Source organism: Aptenodytes patagonicus, chromosome 1, assembly GCF_965638725.1.
Source record: "Aptenodytes patagonicus chromosome 1, bAptPat1.pri.cur, whole genome shotgun sequence".
NCBI classification, from domain to species: domain Eukaryota; kingdom Metazoa; phylum Chordata; class Aves; order Sphenisciformes; family Spheniscidae; genus Aptenodytes; species Aptenodytes patagonicus.
In genome coordinates this window covers 152113643-152137543 of record NC_134949.1, presented here as the reverse complement: position 1 = coordinate 152137543, position 23901 = coordinate 152113643, and the positions used below count along the sequence as shown (strand labels likewise).

The 23901-nt window shown below is 43.6% G+C and overlaps 1 protein-coding gene across 6 annotated transcripts in view; it reads left to right on the top strand.

Annotated features, from left to right (window-relative positions):
* Nucleotides 1-23901, top strand: part of GABRA5 (gamma-aminobutyric acid type A receptor subunit alpha5) — a 60552-nt gene that overhangs the window by 12808 nt on the left and 23843 nt on the right. For all 6 annotated transcript variants that reach the window (XM_076358982.1, XM_076358990.1, XM_076358945.1 and 3 more), the window contains exon 6: nucleotides 18364-18446. In XM_076358982.1, coding sequence (XP_076215097.1) covers nucleotides 18364-18446 — 83 coding nt within the window. The remainder of the gene's footprint in view (nucleotides 1-18363; nucleotides 18447-23901) is intronic.

Below are 23901 nucleotides of genomic sequence, written 5' to 3'. Positions count from 1 at the left end.
TCCCGACTAGCTCTGCTAATACTTGTGGGGAGCGCCACTTCCTCCACTCATAGTAGAGCCAGGCAACCAATCTTTCACACATATTTATGTGAATATCAAGAAAAATGGAAAACATAATCGCTGCCTACAAGTACCGATTAATTTGTAGCTTCTGAATACTGCTAGTGCTTAAATATTTCCTTTGATTAAATGGAAGGCATATTCTCAACAGATTTTGATGATTCAGTCCAGCTTTTTTATGAAGATCTGTTCTCTCTTACTGTTTGTATTTGCAGCTGCAGTGCTGATTGCAGGAGAACTGTCTCCAAGGCCAGAAACTGAGATCTTGTTCTGGAGCAGTACATCTTGAACCCTTGGAGCTTTCATTATTATTTTTTTCGATTTCACTAATAGTGCTAAAATGCAAATCATCATAGGGATAAATGAAATAAGCTAGTAGCACTGTGAAGCTGCTTTAGCAAGTACTCTCCTGAAAACAAAGCTGGCACATTATGTTGGCAGAGAAGCAAATTCGTGTCTCAGATCTTCAGGGTCGTGCTCCTCATCTGATTAGAGGATACTGTCAAGCTTCATCATTGCATAACCTGAATATAAGATCTAATATTGGTGATGTTAGAGGATTGTCTGAAATTCTTCTCAGGCCAAATCCCACATCGGTGTATGGCAATTTGCTCATTAAAGGTAATTAGCCTGTAGTAATTAAGACTGACGTCTATCTTCAGTGGCGTGTTTTCCAAGAGCGTAGTCATACGGGCAACAGGTGAAAAAGAGATGAAAGAAAAAACCTACCGAGCAACAAAGTGTTATTCTGAGCTTTTCACATACAAGCCCAGAGTGGTGTCTGAGGCCCAGCAAAGTGCTCAGGAGCCTGAAGTTAGGTGCTGAGATGCCTGGGTTTTCAGCAGGCAGCCCCCAACGAAGGGAGGGGGGAGCTGAGCTCCCTCCGGCGCCACGTCCCGCTGCAGGGCCAGCTCTGCGGGGCAGAGCCGACAGCCACCCAGTGCCGCACTTTAGGAGGGCGAGCCCCGAGCTCGCTCCCGGGGCCCAGGGGTTACGACTTGTTGGGGCTCAAGGGGATTACACTTTCGTACACAGGCACCTGCAGCTTCCTAGATTTTATTTCAGGTTTTTCGACCTGTTTTACTTATTTATTTACTTTGGCCCTAGCCTTAAATCCCTTCTTCTGAAAGGAAAAGAGGTTTAGGAAAAGTAAGGTATCCTTACGTAAGTCCTTACAGCTTTAGACCATCACAATTGTAACTGCGCTAGCGCTAAAAAGACTTAGACACAGTAGAGGTCATGTTTAAAAGAAGGAAAAAACCGCCTCATTTTCTCTCTACTATGTGTACTGCTGTTCTTACTAGCCCCAAGTTAGTGATCTCCGCAATAATAAACTGAAACAACGTGAGGATACACATACACGCTTAAATGAATAAAAGTCAGAATAACTATCAGAGAAACTTATTTTCACAAAAATATTTGTAACGCTGGCCTTGAAACCAGTCTCACTGCTGCTAGTACCACTCCAGAGACTGCTGCAGAGGCAATTCCCAATTATCTGTGTAAATTACTTGTGTGAGTAAAGTCCAGATCAGGCTCGCAGTCAGCCTGGAGCCAAACATTACGTCGTGTGGCAGATTCGCAGCTGGCATGCTATTTCTGTGCAAGCACTGGGTTTTGCAGTGTTAAAGAAATGCAGCGAAACACCAATTCATGAGGCAATGAGCTGAGCCATCCGAGGTAGTGGAGCGAGACCTGGGTGAGCGAGACCTAGGTGAGCTCACCGCTGAATCTGAGTTACTCTGTGGAGGTGCCTCTCCTGTGACCATGGCAGAACATTGTCACATTAGGTGCCACAGGCTATAGGTATATTGAGGAAGAGACAGTGCCCTGCTCAGCATATGCAGCTGGAGAAAAATTTGGGTTTGACACAGACATTCTCATCATCCCACTTAGTCCCTTTTCCCCTGATTTTCACAGGGGGAAAGCTCTTTCGGATTGATGTTTTTGTAGGCTACAGAAAGACACAGAATGCTTTTGTAACCTAAAAAACAGGCAACATAACTTTTTTTTTTGGTAGGGTATTGTGTGTGGGTGTGCATGTGTGTGGAAATAAATTCCAGCTAACCATGGTGTATGTGATAAGAAATGGAGCGCAAAGCTTTTTAAATAGCTTGCCTTCCACTATTGCAAGCAATAACTTTAAAAATAAAGGAGTGTCTATGCTATTCTGTTTAAACACAAGTCAGGAGACTGCTTTTGTAACGTGCGTGGAGCTGTGCTACTTTAGGGGTAGCAGTTTTTCGTCATGGGCGTTTCAGCAGCGTGAGTGATGCTCCGCCGCGAGGTGGCTTGAGGATCCCGTCCCAACCTGTGCAGAGGTGGCTGTGACATGCAGCCAGCCCCTTCAGCTGCCGCCCCGCCCTTTGCAAGTCCCCACGAAGGTAACAGCTCATCAGCGCTACCTAGCATGGCTTTCCGTGAGAAGATAGGCAGCACTGGCTTTTTGAGGGGAGAGCTGCTTGTCTTGGCGGTGGTGCACTGGTTGAAGATACTGGGTCTTAGCCAGGGCTTGAGCCCCATCTCCTGTAGCTCCCATCAGGCTTGCTCGGTTCTCAGGATCTGGGGATGTGGAGACAGCCCTCTGTTAGCTCTGCATTCCCCTCATTTCCAAGGAGGAATTGCGAGCTTCCCAGACTGTACGTAGGAGTAATCCGTGCGGGGAGGATTAGACCCTCTGTCATTGACGGAGATGCCTGAATTGCTTTTGCAACCTCGCATCTGGCTGCCTGAATGAAGAGGAGGAAAGCAGCCGAGCCGATGCTGACCTTCCATCTTATTTGACTTCCAAATACACCGAGTATGATCAGCTGAGCAAACTTCCAGCTTTAGCACTTGTCAGTGCATACATTTTCATGATACATGTTTACTTATAAAGAAAAATGTATTCTTTGCATATTGCATTTGATGATATGTTGTCTAGGTCAGAAGTTGATGGGATATATGTTGCTAGGGAAATCTAATAAATGGGCTTTTATATATGTGCAGTATTAAAACCCTTCTGCATGAATATAGGAACACAACATGCTCTTTAGACAGATTTCATAGGCAGCAGCGTTCTCTGCAGGGAACGACTTAATTCCGATTGTCTTTGATTTGGTAGGCCCTTTTTATTTTATATTGCTAATGCGGTTTACAAATGGTACACTGCTGAATTGAATGTTGCAAATTCTGTTTCTGCCCCTAGAGGGGAGTATTGTCCGTATCGCCACTTTTAAGTGGCTTTTTGGTTATTTTTGTTCGGGTTTTTTTTTTTTTTAGTAAGAGCACTGTGGTAAAAAAGCAGTAGCAAATATACTTTGTATTTCCCTAATCTGTATAGAAAATAGCTTTGTGAAGGGAGGCAAAAAAGTTGATTCTTTCCCTTTAAAAACTTAAAAGGTATTTAGTTTATCTTATCTGAGAAATAAATGTTGTAAAAAGCATAAAGCTCGTTTGTTCCATGAAACTGTTCTGAAAAATGGGGACAGTGGTTTAAGCAACCTTTTCAGGCTAAAAGAACCAAAACGTCTCAGTGAGCTGCATTTTTTCACTCAGAGGGAATTGGCTGTAAAGACAGAAGCTCTTATAAACTTTGCTGTAGGATGCCAGAGAAAAGCTGCGAGTCTGCCTTTTTTCTTCCCAGAACTTGTATGAAGTAGAGCATGCTCACTAGAGCTAAACCTTTGGACCATAACTGAACTTTTGGCCAGCAGTTCATAGGGAATTTTTGATGATTTTCTATCAGCTTGTAGATACTGAAAAATCTTTTTGTGTCATCGCAAGGCCTAGTCTCCTTGGAGCCCCAGTCTCGCCATCGTTTTGAAAGGACCCCCAAGCCACTTTTGCTACCACTAGGGCTGCCAGGCATCTGATATAATTTGGGATTTTAAATACGACGTGGTCATACATCTGAAGAGTGTACAAACAGATTTTTCCCATTTTTTTCCATGTTATCATGGAGACTGAAGGTTGCCAGAGATCCTGAGAGTGTATACGGTTGAATCTGTGCCATTAATCTACAAATGCCTAATTTATCAGCTGGAGACTGCAGACATTTGTCAGTACAGTGTTTAAGAAACTCCAAAAATTTTAGTAGAGCCCCGAAAAACAGTTTTCCTTACCACTCCTGGAAGACACTTAAAATTCAGCAATGTGTAGGATGGCTATCCACTTGATGGCAGCATAACCACGCTGCTTGCTGTTCCGTAGTGAATACACAGGCATTAAAATTGTATGTGCAAGTGTACACGTCCTGGGTGCATGTTAGAACAAAGTCTGCTCTTACATGAAGCACTTCATTAGCAAGCTAACCATTTTATGCTGTAGAGCAATTGATTATAAAAGCAGTTGACTGGAAGATACGATGCTATTTTCAAGATTTCCATTGGGAAAGCCAGGTTTTGTTTGCTTAGCTTTTTTTAACGGAGAATTATTCTATGAAAAATGTGTGAGTTCTCAAGCACTGCCTTTGCCAGAAGGCAGCCTTTCCCAGATGCAGGTTTGCTTGTGTGGCCCTGAGCAAGGAGTGACCAGCAAATCTACACTTTAAAATGAGCCCTTAGTTTTCAATTAGCCAGCCGTCTAGATGGGAACATTTCTGTTCAATTTGCATACGTTGTTCTTCTTTCAAAGGGAAGATTTCATTTATGCATCCATTTATATTTACAGAAAGGGATCTGGCAATGCTTTTGGGCATTGTATAAATATTACAAAACTAATTAGGAGCTATCAAGCCATACAATTACGCATTTCCTTTCCCCGTTGTTTTGCCTTTTCTTTCATATTCAAGCTTCAAACTGCCTGAAGCTGGAAGAAAAAAAAAATACTTCTTCACATTGGGCTGAATCTTTCAGAGTGATGAAAAACTGCCGTGATGGCAAGGACTCTCAGCTGCTTTTCATCAATTCAGATTTTGACAGAGCAAGAGAAAATAGGGATATACGAAGTGAAGGGCCCTTCCCTGAGGATAGCAGCAGGATTCGTATTTTAACACCGAGCCTATTGGTTCCCATCTTTCTCCTTTGATTGCACGTTGCCCCATTTCTCAGAAGTTGTCCGTCAAGGAACGGAGATTTGTTGTTTTGAAAAATCCATGGCTGGAGTTACCCACAGGGGGAGAAAGGCATCGGAGGAGACTGTGGTGTAATACATTCAAAACGGGCAATTATGACCTGCCCAAACATAGTCCCTGTGTAGAGTCCGTGACAATAACCTATTCTGCTGGTAATAAAAGTGGGCTGAGCCCTGCAGAGATCTCCATCACAGAGACAGGAACTTGCACAGCAAGGGCAGAATTGATTAAGAGACAAAACCCAAACCAGAACCAGCCCATCCTTGGATGACGGAGGTGCATGCCTGGACTTTGGGGGGTTACAAAAAGTCCAACTTCGGTTTCAGGTCTGCGCTGAGCACAGAGGCAGACCCATCTTTCCCTTGGGGTTAGCTGGTACAATTTCTGCCAGATTCCCTTGTGGTCCCCCCATTTTATAAGGACAAACCAGGAGGGCCGACCTGATGTCCCGGGTGTGTGTGGAGGGGACGGGGTGACTGAACAGAAACTGGAGGGAAGCAATGCCCTGATGGGTACCTCTCAAGCACCCCCAGAAAAGCACAGCTGCGTTGGTGACTCTGTCTTTGCCCAAATCTGCAGACAGGTCCCAGCTTCTGCAGCTGGGGGCTCTGGAAGTACCTGGTAGATGCTGAAGAATTGTTATGGCTACTCTATCTTTTTTTATTACTGGGGAGGATAACATTACAGTGAACTCCCTAGTCATTTCACTTAGTCTGAAATTAAAATCTTCATCTGCCTAATCGGAAATACCATCCCCTGAAGTACATTTACGTTTGTGCTGAAATTTCAGACTGCCAACGAGTAATCTAAAATACGCTGTGGTGGAGTGCACCAGGCAGGATGGGTGGGATTCACCTCAGCTAATTTTACTCATCTGTAACATTGATGGCTGCAGCTGAGCCTCTTGGCTCAGAATTCCTCCCAGGAGGAAGGGAGGAGGGAGAGGAGGCAGGGAGAGACTTTCTTAAGGAGTTAGTTGTCTGCATTATTTCAGATATCTACTTCAGTATGAAAGATGCTTATTTCTCTCCACTCACCCTTTAGGAGGTTCCTGTTTTTTTCACAATGGCAGAAAAAGGAGCATAGGGTAACTGCTGTTACTATTGATGTCTGTGTTTAGTCACACGAGTCCCATCCTATTTACTTATTCTCACTGGTGTTTCCCACCCCCATACTCATGTAGCTTGGGGATTGGTAGTGCGTAAAGCCACCTAAAGCTATGGGATGTTCTGGGCAGCAGCTGGTACTTTAGCTGTGTTGCAGAGGACTTGCAGTTTCCTCTCCACGCAACATAAAGCCCAAGGTTGTGCAAGTGCTGCACATGTGAGCACACTTAAGTTGGGTTCAGTCCTCCACTTTTGTCCAGGTGGGTGTAAGAGGGAATATAATGCACCTTAGGAGGAACTCAAGAAACCCCAATAAATTGCAATCCTGCCTTTGCTTGTTTAGAGGAAGGGAAGAGCCCTCGCGGTGCGTATAGCACAAGAATTTTGCTGGTGAGGAAAGGGGTATCTAGCGAGGGATGCCAGAGGCCAGTTAGCTGCTGGTGGGTGCCAGGTACCTGTGGCTGAGTCAAGGGTGGAGGATCAGGAAGATGCCTTTGAGGGCTTAGGTGAGATAGGGTTTTGCAAGAAATGGGAGTAGAAAGGTTTTGGGGAGGATATTTGGTACTGATGATGGTCACTCAGGAATAACTGGAAGGTACTGCAGATTGGGATATAGAAATCTGAGGTAGCCAGAAAGTAAAAGTATGTGTGTGAGGAATAAAGGGCTTAGGGAGGCTGGAGAGCAGCTCCAAGCTACTTCAGAAAAGAAGACAGGAAGGGCCTGGTCTAAGATGCTTCAGAAACGTCTGATCAGATGAACATATTATGGTGGGGTGAGAACTTAATCCTGGATTGTGTTATACCACAGTTACCCTGTGGGAAATTCTTGGTAATTTCCCTTTCTCTGAAGGCTTCATCAAATCAAAACAGCAATATATATAGCTGAGTAAAGTCGTGCAATGGGCATGGGTAGGAATAGTCTTCATTGTCCCATTCCATTCCTTTCTACTTGGCTTCTTCAGCCTTTCTACAGTAAAATGTCTTGGTGTGATGGTGCAGATGAAAAAATGCGCATGGCTTGTCATTTAATGAGTAGTCCACTGGCAGTGCCTGTTTCTAGTCTTTTGTCTATTCTGTTCTGTAGAAGTCTTAAGACACTGCCTTTGGAGACCTCAGTTACTTTCTACGAGATCTTATTAGCTTAGCTTATCTTATATTGATGTTCAGCCTGACTTATTCTGTTTTCTACTGTTATATTAAAATTTCCTGAAGCCACATACACAAATTTGTATCTTACAGTCATGTTCATATCACTCAAAAAATTCAAAACTGTTATTTCTATCTGGTTGCTCTAAATGATGAAGCAAGTCTTTTTCACCAGGCTCTAGCTAAAATCCTGAGGTTGTGTCCATTATATGCACAATATCCAGTATAAAAGCCTAGAAAGAATTTCTGCAAGCAATGCTGGCCTTCCCTTTGCATACTCCTGTCAGGAATTTGGGCCAGGAAACTTCAGGACCAGAAGGGATGATAAAACCCTGGATTATTTTAATGGCTCAGTCAGACTTCATAAGGTTGTCTCATTGCTCCACAGTCATCTTTTCAGTGGCTGATGCATTCCTGTGTCCTGTCCATGTAAAAAAATACTATGTTTTGACTTGGAGATTCAGCTAAAAGTTAAGGAAAATAAGCAAAACCTCCTTAGTCAAAATAATAAATACCTACTATGTTTTTGCCATTAACTGTGCATCTTAAAAACATCACTTACGCAAATTGATTTCAGCATCAATTAAACTCAAACCACTATCTCTAGGTTTGCTCAGTCCAGTGGTAGAATATGTATCTCACCCATTCTACCTGCTTTTGCTTTTCTGTCTCTTCTGAAGCTGTCATCAAGGTGACTTGTCACTGAGGTGTAGGCACAGCTCAGTCGTCCCTGTTTGTGTGCAAGGGCACAGGGGTGCATGCCCTGGGGGAAATAGTACCCCACTGATCTTGATAGGAACGGGGAGCTCCCATCCAGCTGCATAACTGCATCTTTGTCCTGGGGAGATCTGGGTGGAGAGAAGGAGCCAAGTGCACTGTTGAACATGGTTTAGCATGGGGACAGTCAAATGTTACTAGGAGATTCGGCCCTTCCTTCTCTCAGGTTGCACGATAGCAAACAGGTGCTTACACTGTAGTAGATGCTAGCACTGGTGGTGGTATAAATAGCAAACAGATGGTAAATGGAGGCCTGTTTAATGACTGTTTATGGTGTGAAACAGGCTGAGGGATTGGAGGGGTCTTTCCCTGGAGCAGCGAGCACCCACAGCCTGCCCCTTTCCCCGGCACTTCATGGCTGTACTGATCAGGAGCATGTGGCATTTCAGAGGCAAGGCAAAAAAAACAGATAATAATGTCCTGCTTGGATGGCTAAACAACCTCTTCCATGTACCAATAGGGATACATACAAATAGGCATGTGCACATGTTTCACTGTGAAAGAGCATATCGTCAAATCACTTGATGCATGCCCCTTTCACACACAGGCGTGGAGGAGCACTGAAGTTACGCAAAAGGCAGGAGATCTTGATGAGAGGTGACCTGGAATTGGACATGGAAATGTGAGGTGAATAAGAAGAGGCTGGGGTTAAATGCGAGTTGCTGAAAGGAAACTGTGGTGAGATGTTTTGGAGCTCTAGATCATTCGTCTGAACTGCGGAAAATAACCAGGGATTTCAGCTCTGTATTTAGAGTTGCCAGATCATAATCCCTCTTACCTACCCTCCCGTGTCTCTGCATCCCAGTCTAGATGTGAGAGAGCCCAAATGGCCTGGTACTGCCCATCTGGTCCCCCCCGCCCCATATTACTTTCTAAATCCAGCTCATTTTTCTCTATAGAAAATACTGCATACAGTTTTGTGCCTGCCCATACAAATATAAAGGTGTGAACTGGGAGGAAGGAATAGGCTGGCTGGGCAGCTAGGTAACCCTCGTTCAAGGGGGAACGTGTGCCATACTGACAGGCAGAAATGGAGGAACAAAAGCCCCTTTGGCCAGCCAGAAAACCTGCACCAGTCAAATCCTCTAACAGGTGGTATCAAAATTGGAGGACGGGTGCACTGTGCCGTGTCCATCACAGTCCTTAGCCTCCATCACCTAGGGTGCCTGTGAGAGATTTCTGTGCTCCCTTCTTCCTCATGTACTTGGGTTTTCTCTCACTGAAAGCAAGTGTCTGATGACCCCCTCTGTGGTTGGGTGGCACCGGGCATTGCCTTCACCATCTGGTTCTGCCAGTAGCTGGGACTGGCCTCTCTTGAGAGGCAAAGAGAAGCCCATAGTTCAGTCTTACACAGCACTGCAAGAACAATTGTATTTATTGCAGTTAGCACATAGTTGAACATGCCACCAAAGGTCCATACTGATGAGATTATAGTCAAAACGTGTAGCACATGCAAGCTCAGGGAAATGTGTGGCATGGCATAGAATCATACAATCATAGAATCATAGAATCATTAATGTTGGAAAAGACCTCTAAGATCATCCGAGTCCAACCGTTGACCCAACACCACCATGCCCACTAAACCATGTCCCTAAGCACCGCATCTACACGTCTTCTAAATACCTCCAGGGATGGGGACTCCACCACTTCCCTGGGCAGCCTGTTCCAATGTTTCACCACTCTTTCAGTAAAGACATTTTTCCTCATGTCCAATCTAAACCTCCCCTGGCACAACTTGAGGCCATTTCCTCTCGTCCTATCGCTTGTTACTTGGGAGAAGAGACCGACACCCACCTCGCTACAACCTCCTTTCAGGGAGTTGTAGAGAGCGATGAGGTCTCCCCTCAGCCTCCTTTTCTCCAGGCTAAACAACCCCAGTTCCCTCAGCCCCTCCTCATAAGACTTGTTCTCCAGACCCCTCACCAGCCTCGTTGCCCTTCTCTGGACACGCTCCAGCACCTCAATGTCCTTCTTGTAGTGAGGGGCCCAAAACTGAACACAGTATTCGAGGTGCGGCCTCACCAGGGCCGAGTACAGGGGCACGATCACTTCCCTACTCCTGCTGGCCACACTGTTTCTGATACAGGCCAGGATGCCATTGGCCTTCTTGGCCGCCTGGGCACACTGCCGGCTCATGTTCAGCCGGCTGTCGACCAACACCCCCAGGTCCTTCTCTGCTGGGCAGCTTTCCAGCCACTCTTCCCCAAGCCTGTAGCGCTGCATGGGGTTGTTGTGGCCGAAGGGCAGGACCCGGCACTTGGCCTTGTTGAACCTCATACAGTTGGCCTGGGCCCATCGATCCAGCCTGTCCAGGTCCCTCTGCAGAGCCTTCCCACCCTCGAGCAGATCAACACTCCCGCCCAACTTGGTGTCGTCTGCAAACTTACTGAGGGTGCACTCAATCCCCTCATCCAGATCATCGATAAAGATATTAAACAAGACCGGCCCCAAAATTGAGCCCTGGGGAGCACCGCTCGTGACCGGCCACCAACTGGATGTAACTCCATTCACCACAACTCTCTGGGCCCGGCCGTCCAGCCAGTTTTTGACCCAGCGCAGAGTCCACCTGTCTAAGCCGTGAGCCGCCAGCTTCTCGAGGAGAATGCTGTGGGAGACGGTGTCAAAGGCCTTACTGAAGTCCAGGTAGACCACATCCACAGCCTTTCCCTCATCCACTAGGCGGGTCACCTGGTCATAGAAGGAGATCAGGTTGGTCAAGCAGGACCTGCCTTTCATGAATCCGTGCTGGCTGGGCCTGATTCCCTGGTTGTCCCGCACATGCCTTGTGAGCGCCCTTAAGATGAACTGCTCCATAATCTTCCCATAATGAAGTGTAGGCTGGTTGAGATGTTGTTTCCCATTTTACCTGCATCAACAACTGCATCAGCTTCTCAGCATTGCTAGTACTGGTTAGATTTTTGGTTTTTAATTCAAGAATTCAGTAAAAATAGAAGCTACTGCAGAGGAGAGATTTGAAGGCCTTCCTCATGGGGTTTCAAGGAGAGTTCATCATGTATAAGGGACCAGCAAGGAGAGAAAGCTTGGAGAAGTTTTTAAGCAAAACTATCAAGTAGATGAGTGCGATATTGTTCTATAGCATTCATAGCTGCACAGCCATATTGGTCTAAAGTTTCTTTAGGAAAGTAAGGTTTGTAGGCAGAGAACCTAAAGAAGGAGTTGACTGCCAAAAAGCTTGGGTTTTTTACTGCACCAGTTAGTCTGATAAAAAATTTATATGATTTTTTATAGCTATGAATGCTATAGAACAATGGACACTTAAATTATCTGATCTTTGGTAGGGATTTGGGGGGTTATAGAAAGAATCACATTTCCAGCTCCTGGTAAAAGTTTATAGTAGAGGTAATACCTTTCAGTCTACAGTATTTCCTTAGATGGGGGCAGGGGGGATGTTCAGCCTCTAGACACAGGAAGAACTGAGAAAGGCAATGAAATAACAAAAAAAAAAAATTTTATGAAAAAAAAAAAGTTTCTTCCAGCAAGTTTTATCTTGCTCATGGACTTCGTGAGACACCTTGCATGGCAAGGATGGATAAGCATAAAGTCAGTGCTCCATCCATTGCTTTTATCCATATTAAGGAAATACTGTAGACTGAAAGGTATTACCTCTACTATAAACTTTTACCAGGAGCTGGAAATGTGATTCTTTCTATAACCCCCCAAATCCCTACCAAAGATCAGATAATTTAAGTGTCCTATTGGTTATTTCATTGCCTTTCTCAGTTCTTCCTGTGTCTAGAGGCTGAACATCCCCCCTGCCCCCATCTAAGGGTGTGCTTTGGGTATGCCAAGGTACTCCACATGCAGGGAGGTCATTCCTATAGTGGTGCAGCTTTTGAAATCAATCCTGTCCACCTCAGATCATCTCAGGATAACCTACTCTTCAGCACAGTTAATCTAGGCAATTGAAGACTTGTTTTCTCACTTCAACATAAGCTATGCTAAGGATTTGCTTTGCTTAAAATGAGAGTTTTGCTGTCAAGTACACCATGCATCTGAATTATATATTCACAGCTCACAAAAACATCAGTAACTGGAGCTCTTCGTCTTCCATAGCCCCTTCCCTGTGGCATTTTTGAAGCACATTTCAGTGTCATATAAAGATAACACATCTCAGCATCACAGGAAAGTTGGGAAAGGGTGGTATTCTTGGCAGAGTGGTTATGAAGGAAAAATGGGCTCAGGCAGAAATTTCTGCAGACTACCTCACTCCAGTTCCTAGCATTAATTTCTATTCTGTGTTCACTTTGTACGGTGGATCCGAAGGAAACGAGTGTACAACCAGCGTTATAAATAAGAAGCAGTGAACTGCCTCCACATCCCACGCAGAGGTGCAGAACAAGGCCTTGAGTCCTTATTTTGGCCTCTTACCCAATGCAGTGACAGAGATTCTTGAGCAAGGCAGTGTTTGAGTTACCGAGAATAACCACTTCTCTCTCCTGAGCCAGGCTGCAGACAGTCACCCAGCCAGGGACGGGTTTCAGGGTGACTTACAGCCGTTGATACCATGACTGAATGTGTATCCACATCCTAACACTTCTGTGCTGCATTAGGTAACCCGCTGTCACCACCATCCACAGGGTTTGTTAGGACTGTATGGGAAGCGCTTCAGAACCAAGAAAGGTCTTCACATATATATCTCTGTGTGTGTGTGTGTGTCTGTGTGTATATATATGCTCATATACTTAAGGAACACAGGGAGACATCAGTTCCCTGGACTACACACTTACTGTGCTGGGGCCTGCAACAAGTCTTGCTTTAACACCCTTTGAAAGGAATAACTGGTTATAAAAGTGCTCCCAAGACATCACAGTGGGAGAATGGGGTGAGTAGTTGCATCCTGAGTCAAGGCTAAATGAGTAATTTCAGAAACCTATCAAGGTGTTCACAGTTGGAAAAAAAAAAAAACAAACCAGCAACTCTCTGTTACTCTGCGTACTAGAGATGCCGCAAGGGCTCAGATTGTTCTGCCAAGGTCTGTCGGAGCAGGTATCCAGGAAAGCTCCTCCTGGGGTTGGCTCCTGAGAAGGGTCTGAGCCGACCCTGAAGCCTCGCTTTGAAGGGAGCCAGCAGCCCCTTTGGGTGGGGCACAGCTTGGGTAAGGCTGGATCCACTTAACTCTTTTTTTGGCATGTTGGGGAGATGTTGAGATAGATTTGAGATGAGTTTCAAGCAAACATTTTGCCTTTTTTTAAGGAAAATGGTGATGGCTGGCCTCATGCTGGGAAGGGTACTTTGGCTCTTCTGCGCCCATTCTGGCCTGAGCCCCACAGCGGGTACTGGTTGCCAGCACAGATAGGGCCAAAGCACAGCATTAAAATGCTCCTTTTAATCAGGGGCAAGGGCAGTGCACAGAAATAAACTAAGAAGATGGAGCTGGTTTGGGGGTTAGGGCAAACAGGCAGAAGAGCTTCTTATCTCTCTGGCCCCAATACCTCAGAGCCAACAAAACTTCCCTTGTGTCCCTTTCATCAGTAACTCTTGTTATTCAACACTTATCTTGAGTTAACTTCTCCCAAAAGCCACTGGTGACTCTGCCTTTCTGCTCCCCTCTCCTAAAGCTCTCTGTTTCAATTTGTTTGCATACTAAAGCTAGTAGCTGATAAGAAAGCAAGTTTCTGCGGCTGTTGGCTCCCCGGGCAGGTGACTGCCCTCGCCTCCTGCCTGGCAGCTGCAGATAATAATACTCCTGAAAGTGTTTTCTGCACTTCCAGGGTAGCAGAGAGATGATAGCTTTGCTCAGTCTCCCAGCTCTTTTCCCATGAGTAGGAGCAGATGCTCCTTGCATTGAGGGAAATCATGGGAACAGCGGGGAGGTCCCTGCAGCCCCCTAAAACGGGCTCTTGCGGGTCAGAGTGCCTTGTGCTCTCCTTGAAGCACACTTGCTGCAGATGTCTGGCTCCCAAACATCTGCATTTATTCCCTCGCCACATCCTTGACTTTAACACCGCCTTCTCCCCCTGCCTGTTAAAAAGCAACGGTCTCTTGAAAGCATCGTCTTGCTTAATTCTCCAGTGGAAAGGGTTGAAGGTGACTTTTCTGGAGTGAAGAAGATTTGCTGCTTGAATTGTTGTGCTTTTCTTAGATGGGTATTCACTTGTGTGTGTATATTTTGTTGAAACAGAACATCAGTAATCACTTTATGTTCTTAAAGTAAAGGTTATACATAATGAAGCTTTGATGGAACTTTCATGTACAGTTATGGGTGATAAGTGAAATAATTTGTAGATCTAACCTTTTTTTCAGATAGGTAAGGTATGCTGTAGCATTTGTTGGTTGATTAACATTTGGATAGCAGTGTAAGTATTTGGAGCATTATGAAAGTGAAATTTTATCCATAATAAATCAGCAGCTGTAACCAGGGTTTGTTACATATTTTGGGTGAATACCAGCCCCATTGAAGTCACGGAGAATTTTACCATTAACTTCAATAAAATCAGAGTTTCGTCCTCCCATTGTAAAGAAGCTTTAACAGCCACTTACAATCTTGTCAAAAACTCTGTTTGAGTGAAACTAATCCCATAGGGCTTTTATTAAGACATAATGATGGTGGAGGAGGGAAGCTTTTAAATGCTTCTGTTGGAAAGAACTGCAGTTTGAGCAGTGCTTGAGCTGTGACAGAAAAAATCCTGGTTTGGAGACTGTCTCCAGCTCAGATAACTGTGCTGCAATGAGCACAGCAAGATTGTTCTGGAGTGACCATATTAAAAGGATTAGGCAAAGGCTGTTTCATATATGCATGCCAAGGTCTCCTTTCTCTTCTTTCAATAAATGCAAACTGGGAGTAATTTTGTTATAATCAGCTGTGTAAACTAGGGTATGCAAAGGGTACCTAGGCTTTAACACTATGTTAAAAGCCAAAGTGTGCAAATATCACCCCAGGTGATATTTGAAGGAACAGACCGAGATATCAATTTCTTTGTGACTCCTGGAGCTATGATCTGAATATATAGCTTGTACTGTGCACCTAGGAGCAAATCTGTATGCAGTGACCCATGCTTCCAGCCCCCAGAGTGTAAGAGGTGGCTGCTGTGCTGCTTTTTTTTATGTATGCAGTAGAAAACCCAGTCTCTTTGAATCAGGAGTCAATTTAGTGACTCTATTTTTCAGGTCCTCACACAGTAATGAAAACCAGCTACTGTTGGGCACAGAGTGCTCTGCAGAAATCCAGGGTGGTGACATTTATGCAGTGTATCAGAAACCACAGTCACGTTTTCTGTTGCATTGCCCATTACAAGACACTTCACAAGCCTCGGGTAATGCACACTTTGTAAGAGGTAGCTAGGAGAGTGTTCACTGAGCATTTTAAATTTACATACGAGGCTCAGCTACATACTTTTTAAGAATAGCATGCAACAAATAGGTATAGCCAGTTCATTTGTTCAAGACGGCCAAATTAGGAGTGGCCCTAGGATGGAGGCACGGAAAGAAAGCATGCAGATTATCATTGATAATGAGCAAAAGGAACTTCTTCATCCAAAGAATTCATGTTAATGAAAGGAAAGGCAGCACATTTGCAGCTGCTAAACTGGGTTCTCCCTACCCCTGGGCTAGACCCAGAAGACTGCACCAGGCACATCCTTTTAAGGGATGTGCCGCCTTTTGCTGGATGAGGAATTCAGAGGGGGCACAGGAGTAGCCCTGGCACCACCAGGGTCTTTGCGGCTTCTGAGACAGGTAGTGGCAGCCACGTGCCCTCCAGCCTTATGTGCTACCCTTTCATTTAAGATAGGCAAAAATTATTTCTGGAGGGACTTAATTAAGTTCCACTGGGTCACAGTCTCTGTGCACCTCATCTTCACTTCTCTTCCACATTTATGGTTGAGGAATGTCTGCAGCCTTCCTCATTACACACAAGGGTTATTTCCAGAGGTGCAGGCAGCAGGATACAATTCATAGGACGATCAGATGAAACAGAAGGTCTTATTCATAATTCTGCATTGAATCTTCCTTCACTTCCTGATTCCACAGCTGCTCTCTTGGTAAGATGGATATAGGGACCCCTTCCTTGGAGGTCTGCAGATGACAAGTATGTGTATTAAAATGTTGTCAAGCTGCAGCCTTTGAAACAACGTACTTGAACTGTTGGTAGACAAAGAGGCAGGAGATGGCCTGCAGTAAAACACGTCAGCTTTCTTATGGCACTTGGAGCAAGGCTTCTGAATTTATCAAGAAAATTAAATTTGGAATACTTAGTACAGAAAATATAACGATGCACTGGAGGGATGGCAGCCTTGCTTTAAAGTACCCATTAGACTGATTTTGATCAAAAGGATGCAAGTTCTGGATGGGATGCTACTAGAACCAGCTTGTTAAATTCAACCACGTAGCACTCTCAGTGACTGTGGCTTTGCTGGCTTTGGTGTCCAAAGGCAGTCTCCACTGCAGACAACTCTGTATTTTAGTGATTTTAAAATTTGTTTTACAAAAATAAAGTCCAAGAACAGTTTTGCCTAAGGGCAGGTATCTCAGGCCTCAGTCATTTCTTTCCTATATTGTAGATTTCCTGTTTGTTCTTACCAAATGATACATTATCTCTGAACTGGATTTTTTTTTTCTTTTGCTTTATATGTTGTATTATCTTTACATTTTCTATTAACTATTTGCAGTTTGCCTTTTCCCTCCCTGTTTCCCAGCCCATCCTCATGATACGATCTCTAGCCAACGATACTATTGCATTTCTCTGTGCTTATTTTGCCATTTCCAGCTATTGGTAAAGCTCCAGAATTTCTGTGCATTGGCAGAGAGTGGAGCTGTCTTCCCCAATTTGTTGTCCATGTAGCTGGAGTGCCCCAGCAAGGCATCATTGTGTTGTATTGAATTGGACTGGCCGAACGCTGTGCCATCTGTACACGGACAGATTGTTACCCTTTACGATCCCTTTGGATAGAAGTTCTTGTAGCAAGAATACTCACTTTGGTGTGCTAATAGGAAGCGGTGAGTATATATAGCCGGGGAGTATGGCTACGTGTGGCTGTTGTGATGGGAAAGGGTACTTTTGCATTCTGGCAGTAGGGTGTTGTGGATTTCTTTGCAGCAGTTTGGTGAGGAACCAGGCTGCCCTCCAGCAGAGCCCTGCGTCACCCCAGCACTGGGCAGTCTGTGAGGCTTTGAGTGTCTCTGGTCTGTCACCTCTGAGGCAGAATAGCGGCATAAAATGAGAAAGCCATAAGGGTATTCATAATGTAAAATGAGATTTGCATCCTCGCTATCCTGCGCAAACCATCTGTATTATGCAAATACCAAAATGACCTAATCAAAGCCAGGCTCTCATTGTGCCATGTGCTGCGTGCACCTAGAAAAGTGAGCTTTGGCTCTCTTGATATATTTGGTATCAATATAGCTGATATTGTACTGCTCAGAAATTTACCTTGGACTTTTCTTTGTGTTCAGCTTCATCTGTCAGTCATACAGAACATCGATAGGATATGTCTATTTTTTTCTAAGAGTTTTTCCTTCCCTACCTGTATGTCCACTATAACTCAGGAATTTCCATATAGTGGCAGGGCGGTCCAGGATAGAATTGTTTCCCCAGACAATATGCTGGAGAAAATGACCCTGGTGTTTTTTCCTGACAAGGTACCCAGGTAATTCACAATTGGACTGCTCCGATACAATGTGATTTCCACGAAAACTAACTGTAGTGCTATATAAAGTCATATATATAGAAGGAGAGATACAGATATAGATACATAATTGACTTTATAGATGACTTGTTATATGGATATACATATTTATTTTATATACTTTTATTTATAAATATTTATTTTTATGTATTTAAATAGTTACATCTATATATAAAGTCAGCGCTTCTTTATGTCTGTAACCATGCTATACTCAGGAGTCAAATTCCTAGTCCAGTTGCAGTATCTACACAAAGCAGGTAAGAAGAAGGTGTGTGGCAGAAGCTCCAGCACAGGAGTTCCTTCATGTACTAATAAGAAAGAATGATCTTACTGGAACAGCTTACATAAAATCAGTTCATGTGTCTCAGTGTTACTAGATAAGGCCTACAGCACGCACACACAGTGGTCCACCTGGCTTATCTCACATTCAGTTTAACAGGGGGTTGCTGTGATTTCAGCAGGAGCAAGGAGCCTTCAGGAAAAGCTTGCTTGTGTCAGCACTCATGTATTGCAGTGAGAGGCCTAAAGGGAAGGCGCCAAAAAAAAAATGATGTGTTTTCTTTTTATTCCCCCACAGATTGACCATCTCTGCTGAATGTCCCATGCAGCTTGAAGATTTCCCCATGGATGCACATGCTTGCCCATTAAAATTTGGAAGCTGTAAGTTGTCTTCTGAAATAAGAACTGGAAAAATCCGTTGTTATCTGCCTTTTCAAGTTCAGACTTGTCTTGTACGAATCATTCACCCTTCCCCCTCTCCTCCCCTTTTAACATTGCTCATTAGCACCCCAGTCTGCCACCCCTGCTGCTACCCTGCTGCTCATTTTCCATGACTGTGCTTTATCTGGCACTGCTGCTTTTCAGCTCATGCTTGCATGCTCCGTGATGAACGGTGAGCTGATGGGTGATAGGTCTTGTATATCCACATCAAGCATAACAGCCACTGTTAGACGGAATAGTAGATGCAGACAGCTAAGTTGATAACTTGGTTTTATGTTTGTAGAAAAATGGAGCTTTCATTGGACAATATCAGATTGATGTGCTATTGTGGTACTCACGTGAATCAGACTGCAGTGCAATATCTACATTGCGTATATTAAAAGAGATCTAGAATATTAAAAGAAGAAATATCTTTCCATTTGGCTTTAATAAATCCAGTCCTGTATCTTGTTACATGATGTTGGATACATACATATTTGTATATATGCACACATTATTCTAAACTGTATGCTGAATGTTGATTTTTCCTCAATTCCAAGCCTCTAATCCACCACACTGCTGCCTTGCCAGAAGCTTACTTTAAAAATAACCTCAGGGGATCAGACGGTGATATTTAAATACAAAGTTCTTAATTAAAGTACAGATGAGGCTACTACAGTAGGTATTTTTTATTTCAGTAATCAAATCAGAGGTTCCAGGTGCAATCAGTGTCTCTAAAGACTTTTGAAAATTACCAGGCAAGGCATTTTGCTAGTCCCTGAAGCCACCTTAGCGTCAGCATTTTTCAATGTTTTTTCAGTCGTATCAATTTAGAGTCATTAATCCTAGCAAGATTAAGCTTTGCCTTTATTGTCTGTATCTGCCCTGGTTTAACACTGGCTATGCATTGTCTTCTAGTGATCATACTAAGTAAAAACACTGTTTACAGTAACGATTACCAAATTACCAAACTTAAGATGAACTGATTTCCCTTCCCTCTTCCAATCCAGATAGACCCAGTTTCATCTGAATAGCCACCAGTATTTTACAAGGTCACTGCAGATTCAAGTGTGTCCATTTACTTCAGCAACATTAATTTACAGCAAAGCCAATATAAATCTGAAGGTCCATACACCTTTACACTCAACTTGAAAAATTATATGCAAACCATCCATTTCATTCCAAACTTGAAAATGGGAAACTATCTCACAGGAAAGTCTCATTATTTGTATATAAGGTTAAACAAAAGCTACTGGAAAGAATTAAGATGAAAAAGAAAAAGAAGTTGTCCTTCCTGGTATTACATCTTCTTTACTGTATTGATAGATAAAGTTGAAGTCACACCTGTTGGTCTCTAGTGCAGACTATAGAACTGGGATGTTGGGTAGTTTTATGAAATCTTGCAAAATATGCAATATAAAACTAAAAAATACATATTTAAACAAAGAGCCTGATGCAGCAGGGATCTGAAGCTCAACCTTAAAGTTAAATGGATGCTTCAATGCCTTAGTAGACTAGGTGCAGTAAGGTACAGGTTCTAACTCTCCATATAGTAAGACAAAAAAACCCAAAAACCAAACATGCAAGTGCAGGAGATAACATTACCAGATTACAAACACTTAGAAGGAGTACAGTCTTCAGTAGCATTGGAAAAAACCCAACAATCTTCTGAATGCAATTATATGTTCTGCTTGTGCCAAATGTGTTACATATTAATCACCTATTAGCACACAGGTAATTTTAACCCGGGGAAAAAACAACACTGAAAAGTTGTATTTTAGGCATGTGAGGGCTGAACACGGTTTTAGTTCATGCTCCTTGCCACGCTCAGTATACAATCCTAGAGTATATTTTATAAGCTACTACAAGTCACCTTGTTCTAGTCATAAGTCATAAGTCATAAGTCATTCTGTGTTCATAGTCACAAGTTCTTCCACAGTGTATAGACATGGAGCCATTTGGCCTGTGCTAGTCCACACTGGTAGCCTCTGCAGTAAATAAATATATAGGGACAAGCTATGGACAATCTTTCAGCCTTGGGAATATCTGTATTACTGATCTGACAGCTCATTGGTAATTTATTGTGATTTAATATGCAGAAGTTTGCACAAGTAGCAGCCAATAAGTCAGGGTTTATTGAATTAGCCCAGATGTATTTCAGGAGAATACAGTATTTATTGCCTATTTACAGCAATACAGGTTTGCATTAAGTCATCTTGAGGCTTGCAGCAAGACAAAGCCTACGGGGGTATATTGTACACAAGCACATGCCCCTTCTGCTTTAGCTTTCCTCCCTGTCTTTCCCCAAAGGGTTTCTTTTTAATGGTCTTTTCCAAGAAGGATTTTGAAAAGCCTCAAGGAATAGCATCAAAGTAAATGTTAGACACATTATCAGTAGAGCTGGGAGGGTAGAGAAGAGACGAGTGCTAACTGGTCAGAGGGTGGAGAGAGCAGGGCAGCGAAACAAAGCAGCCAGCGCACGGGCGGATCAGCAGCAGAAAGGATGCTAAGAAGCGATCGGTGCCGCATCAGAGGCAGGAGCAGGTTATTATTTTTCTGGCTGCATGAACGTTCACTGCACTTGCTGTAATTCAGCAAGCAAAAGAGAAAAAGCCCTGACATTTCCTTCAGGATTAAAGAGAAGGAATGTTAATCTTGCTCACAGAAATAAACGTAAATGTTGAATTCTTATGTCCTGTTCGACTGGTTTCTTGCTATATTAGAATTGTGGGAGATTTTATGGGCCTAGGCAGCGTTATATGTAGCAACAGAATATTTTGTAGAAATAATTAAAAGCAAGGTCGAATAAGGGGATATAAGGGATATGAAGTTACATGCACACACCACCAGCCTAGATACCTGCCGGGCAGTTCAGATGCCAACTACAGAAGTAATACTTCTTAATGTCCTATGGCACGTCATGAAAAGCTGTGCTGGCTAGAGGCCAGTTCAAGGACAGCTTCTACTGAACTGAACAGAGCAGGTTTAAGTTGTTCTCCTCTTAAGTACTATGCCTCAGTGCTCGGAGATGGCAAGATCAGTTGGGTCTGCTCCGGGATGTGCACGTACATGGGTAGTGTCCCTCTGGACTTGCATCCCTGCTAGCAATAAGGCCACCTGTAGAAATCATTCCACAGAAATCTCATTTAAAGGTACAAGGGAACTGGGCATGGTGCATGAGTGCAGGCTCTTGGGTCTCTGCAAACAGGCTCCGCTCCCTTTGAACCAGGGGTGCTCAGTGGGGATGGCCGTGGCAGTCTGTTCATTACCTCACGGTAGCATGGGAAGGATGCTGGTTTCTTCCATGCCCAAGTTTAAAATAAACTTTCTGTTGCAATTCTAGTGCTGACCTGTACTCTAAATAAATTTGCTGGTCAAGTAGGATCTGATGAACCTTCCTGATGCCAGTCACAGTTTCGCTAGCAGTGTCTTAGCCTAAGAAATTCCTCCTTAGCCCCAAGCTATTTCTGCTGTGGGGAGGAGGAATTAGATAAGACAGCAAGGACATTAAAGGTAGGAAGCTTTAATATTTCACCTCTTCCACTGATAGGCCTTAAGAGTACATTAAAAGTATCGTTTAGTACAGTTTCCAAACACCCATGTGTCACCAGGTAGGTAAGCATCATTATCTCTAGGGCAGCTGAGGCAGAGAAGATAATTGACTTTCTGTAAGGTCACACAGCAAATCAGTGTCAGAAAAAGGATTAGGCTCAACTTCTTTGGTTGGAGAGACAGATGTCTAATCCACTAGACCATGAAGGCCTCTGCCCAGGCGAGTGACTTAACTCCTAAACCTCATTTTACTCATGCGTTAATTATATCAGTTTTACCTAGCACACAGGGTTGCCCTGAAGATGAATTAGTTAATTGCTATTAGTGAACGTTAACCAGTGCTTTGACAATGTCAAATACTGTAAGGTGGAGTCTATTTATGGCAACTGTCTCTTGAAGGCACAGTATCTGAGTACATGTAGTTATCAGATCTTGTATTGTGGAACAGATAAATGCATGAATCTGCTGCCCACTAGTCACTTGGCTGAAAAAAACCCCTACTATTTTTAGAGTAAGTAGAGAGTCTAATGAATATTCTGAAAATAATGAGATCCCCTAGCTCATGAGCAGGGGAAAACCAGGCCTGACATTGATTCCTGATGGATTTAATTCGGCCACATAGATGGTGAAGGTTGATCACTGTAGATCAAAAAGGGACTTTTTCTGACTGTGAGAAAACAGCACTAGGTAAAATTCGTAGCGTCTGAAGAAAGTAGTTAACACAATTAGGTACATCTTCCTTTTTAACAGCTCAAACTGAGTCATGGTGTCTGCTGTGGTCTTTGATAAAGGAAAGTGCACAGGCTATTTCTGTAGCAGGAGACATGCCCAAATTATTTTCCTCTAAGAAGGCTGGTGAACTCAGAGTAATGAGGAGACAGTAACTTCACCAGTATCCCAGGATTTTATTGCAACACTTAATGTTAAGACACTCACTGTTCACCAACTATCCCTGCACCTACAGCCGCTGAGCAATTTCTCCAGAAAAAGTATTTTAAGAAAATTCCCCTGATGGTAAAGTTTCTCTATAATGCTGAGAATTAGCTGAGATAGCACTGAGGTGAAGGCACCTAAAGGGGGTTTCTTGATTTTGTGCTTCCCCCAGTTAGCACCTGTGAAGCTGCAGGAGAACTGCAGGTGGGGAGGGAGAACTTCAAAACAGAGTCCCTCCAAACAGACTCTAATTCTGGTGTAGTAAAATGTGATAAAGAATGTATTCAGCCTCTCAAAACCTGTGGGTAGGAGTCTTGTGTAAGAATATAATTAAATGAATAATAAATAAAGACAAATGTTAATTTTAGGAGACTTTGAAAAGGGGAAATGGCTCTTTGGTAGGTTTTCCTGGGTTGCTCCCAGGAAGAGCTGGAACTGTATTCTCATATGTAGAGGCAGAGCTTTTCTGTTACTCATCTCTGTCAACTGGCCAGAAGAGGCTCCTGAGTCCATTCCTGAGAGCAGAGACAGGCAGCACGGGTTGTTGACTCTGCTGGAAAGTGTTAGTGCCTTCTTTACGAAGGAACACATGGAGAGAGCCAGGGAGGTTCTCTGTGAAAAGCTCAGCGGCCGAGTTCAAGACTAAGTTGTGATTTTGCAATTTAAGGCAAAAGCCAGTTAATTTAGAAATTATAGGTTTCGCCTTTATGCAGTGTATAGAAGCTTTCCTTGAAGTCAAGGGATGCGTGCTGCTCGCTCATGTAATGTCTTCTCTTATATTTTCCTAAGGTTTATCACTGCTTAATTAGATACCTCCATTGCAATGAACATCTGAATGACTAAAATAAGGTGAAGCTAGGTGAATACTAAAATTCAGTATTTCTAAGATGTTTGTTATGTTTCTCTGCTCACTCCTCCTGCCTCATGTTAC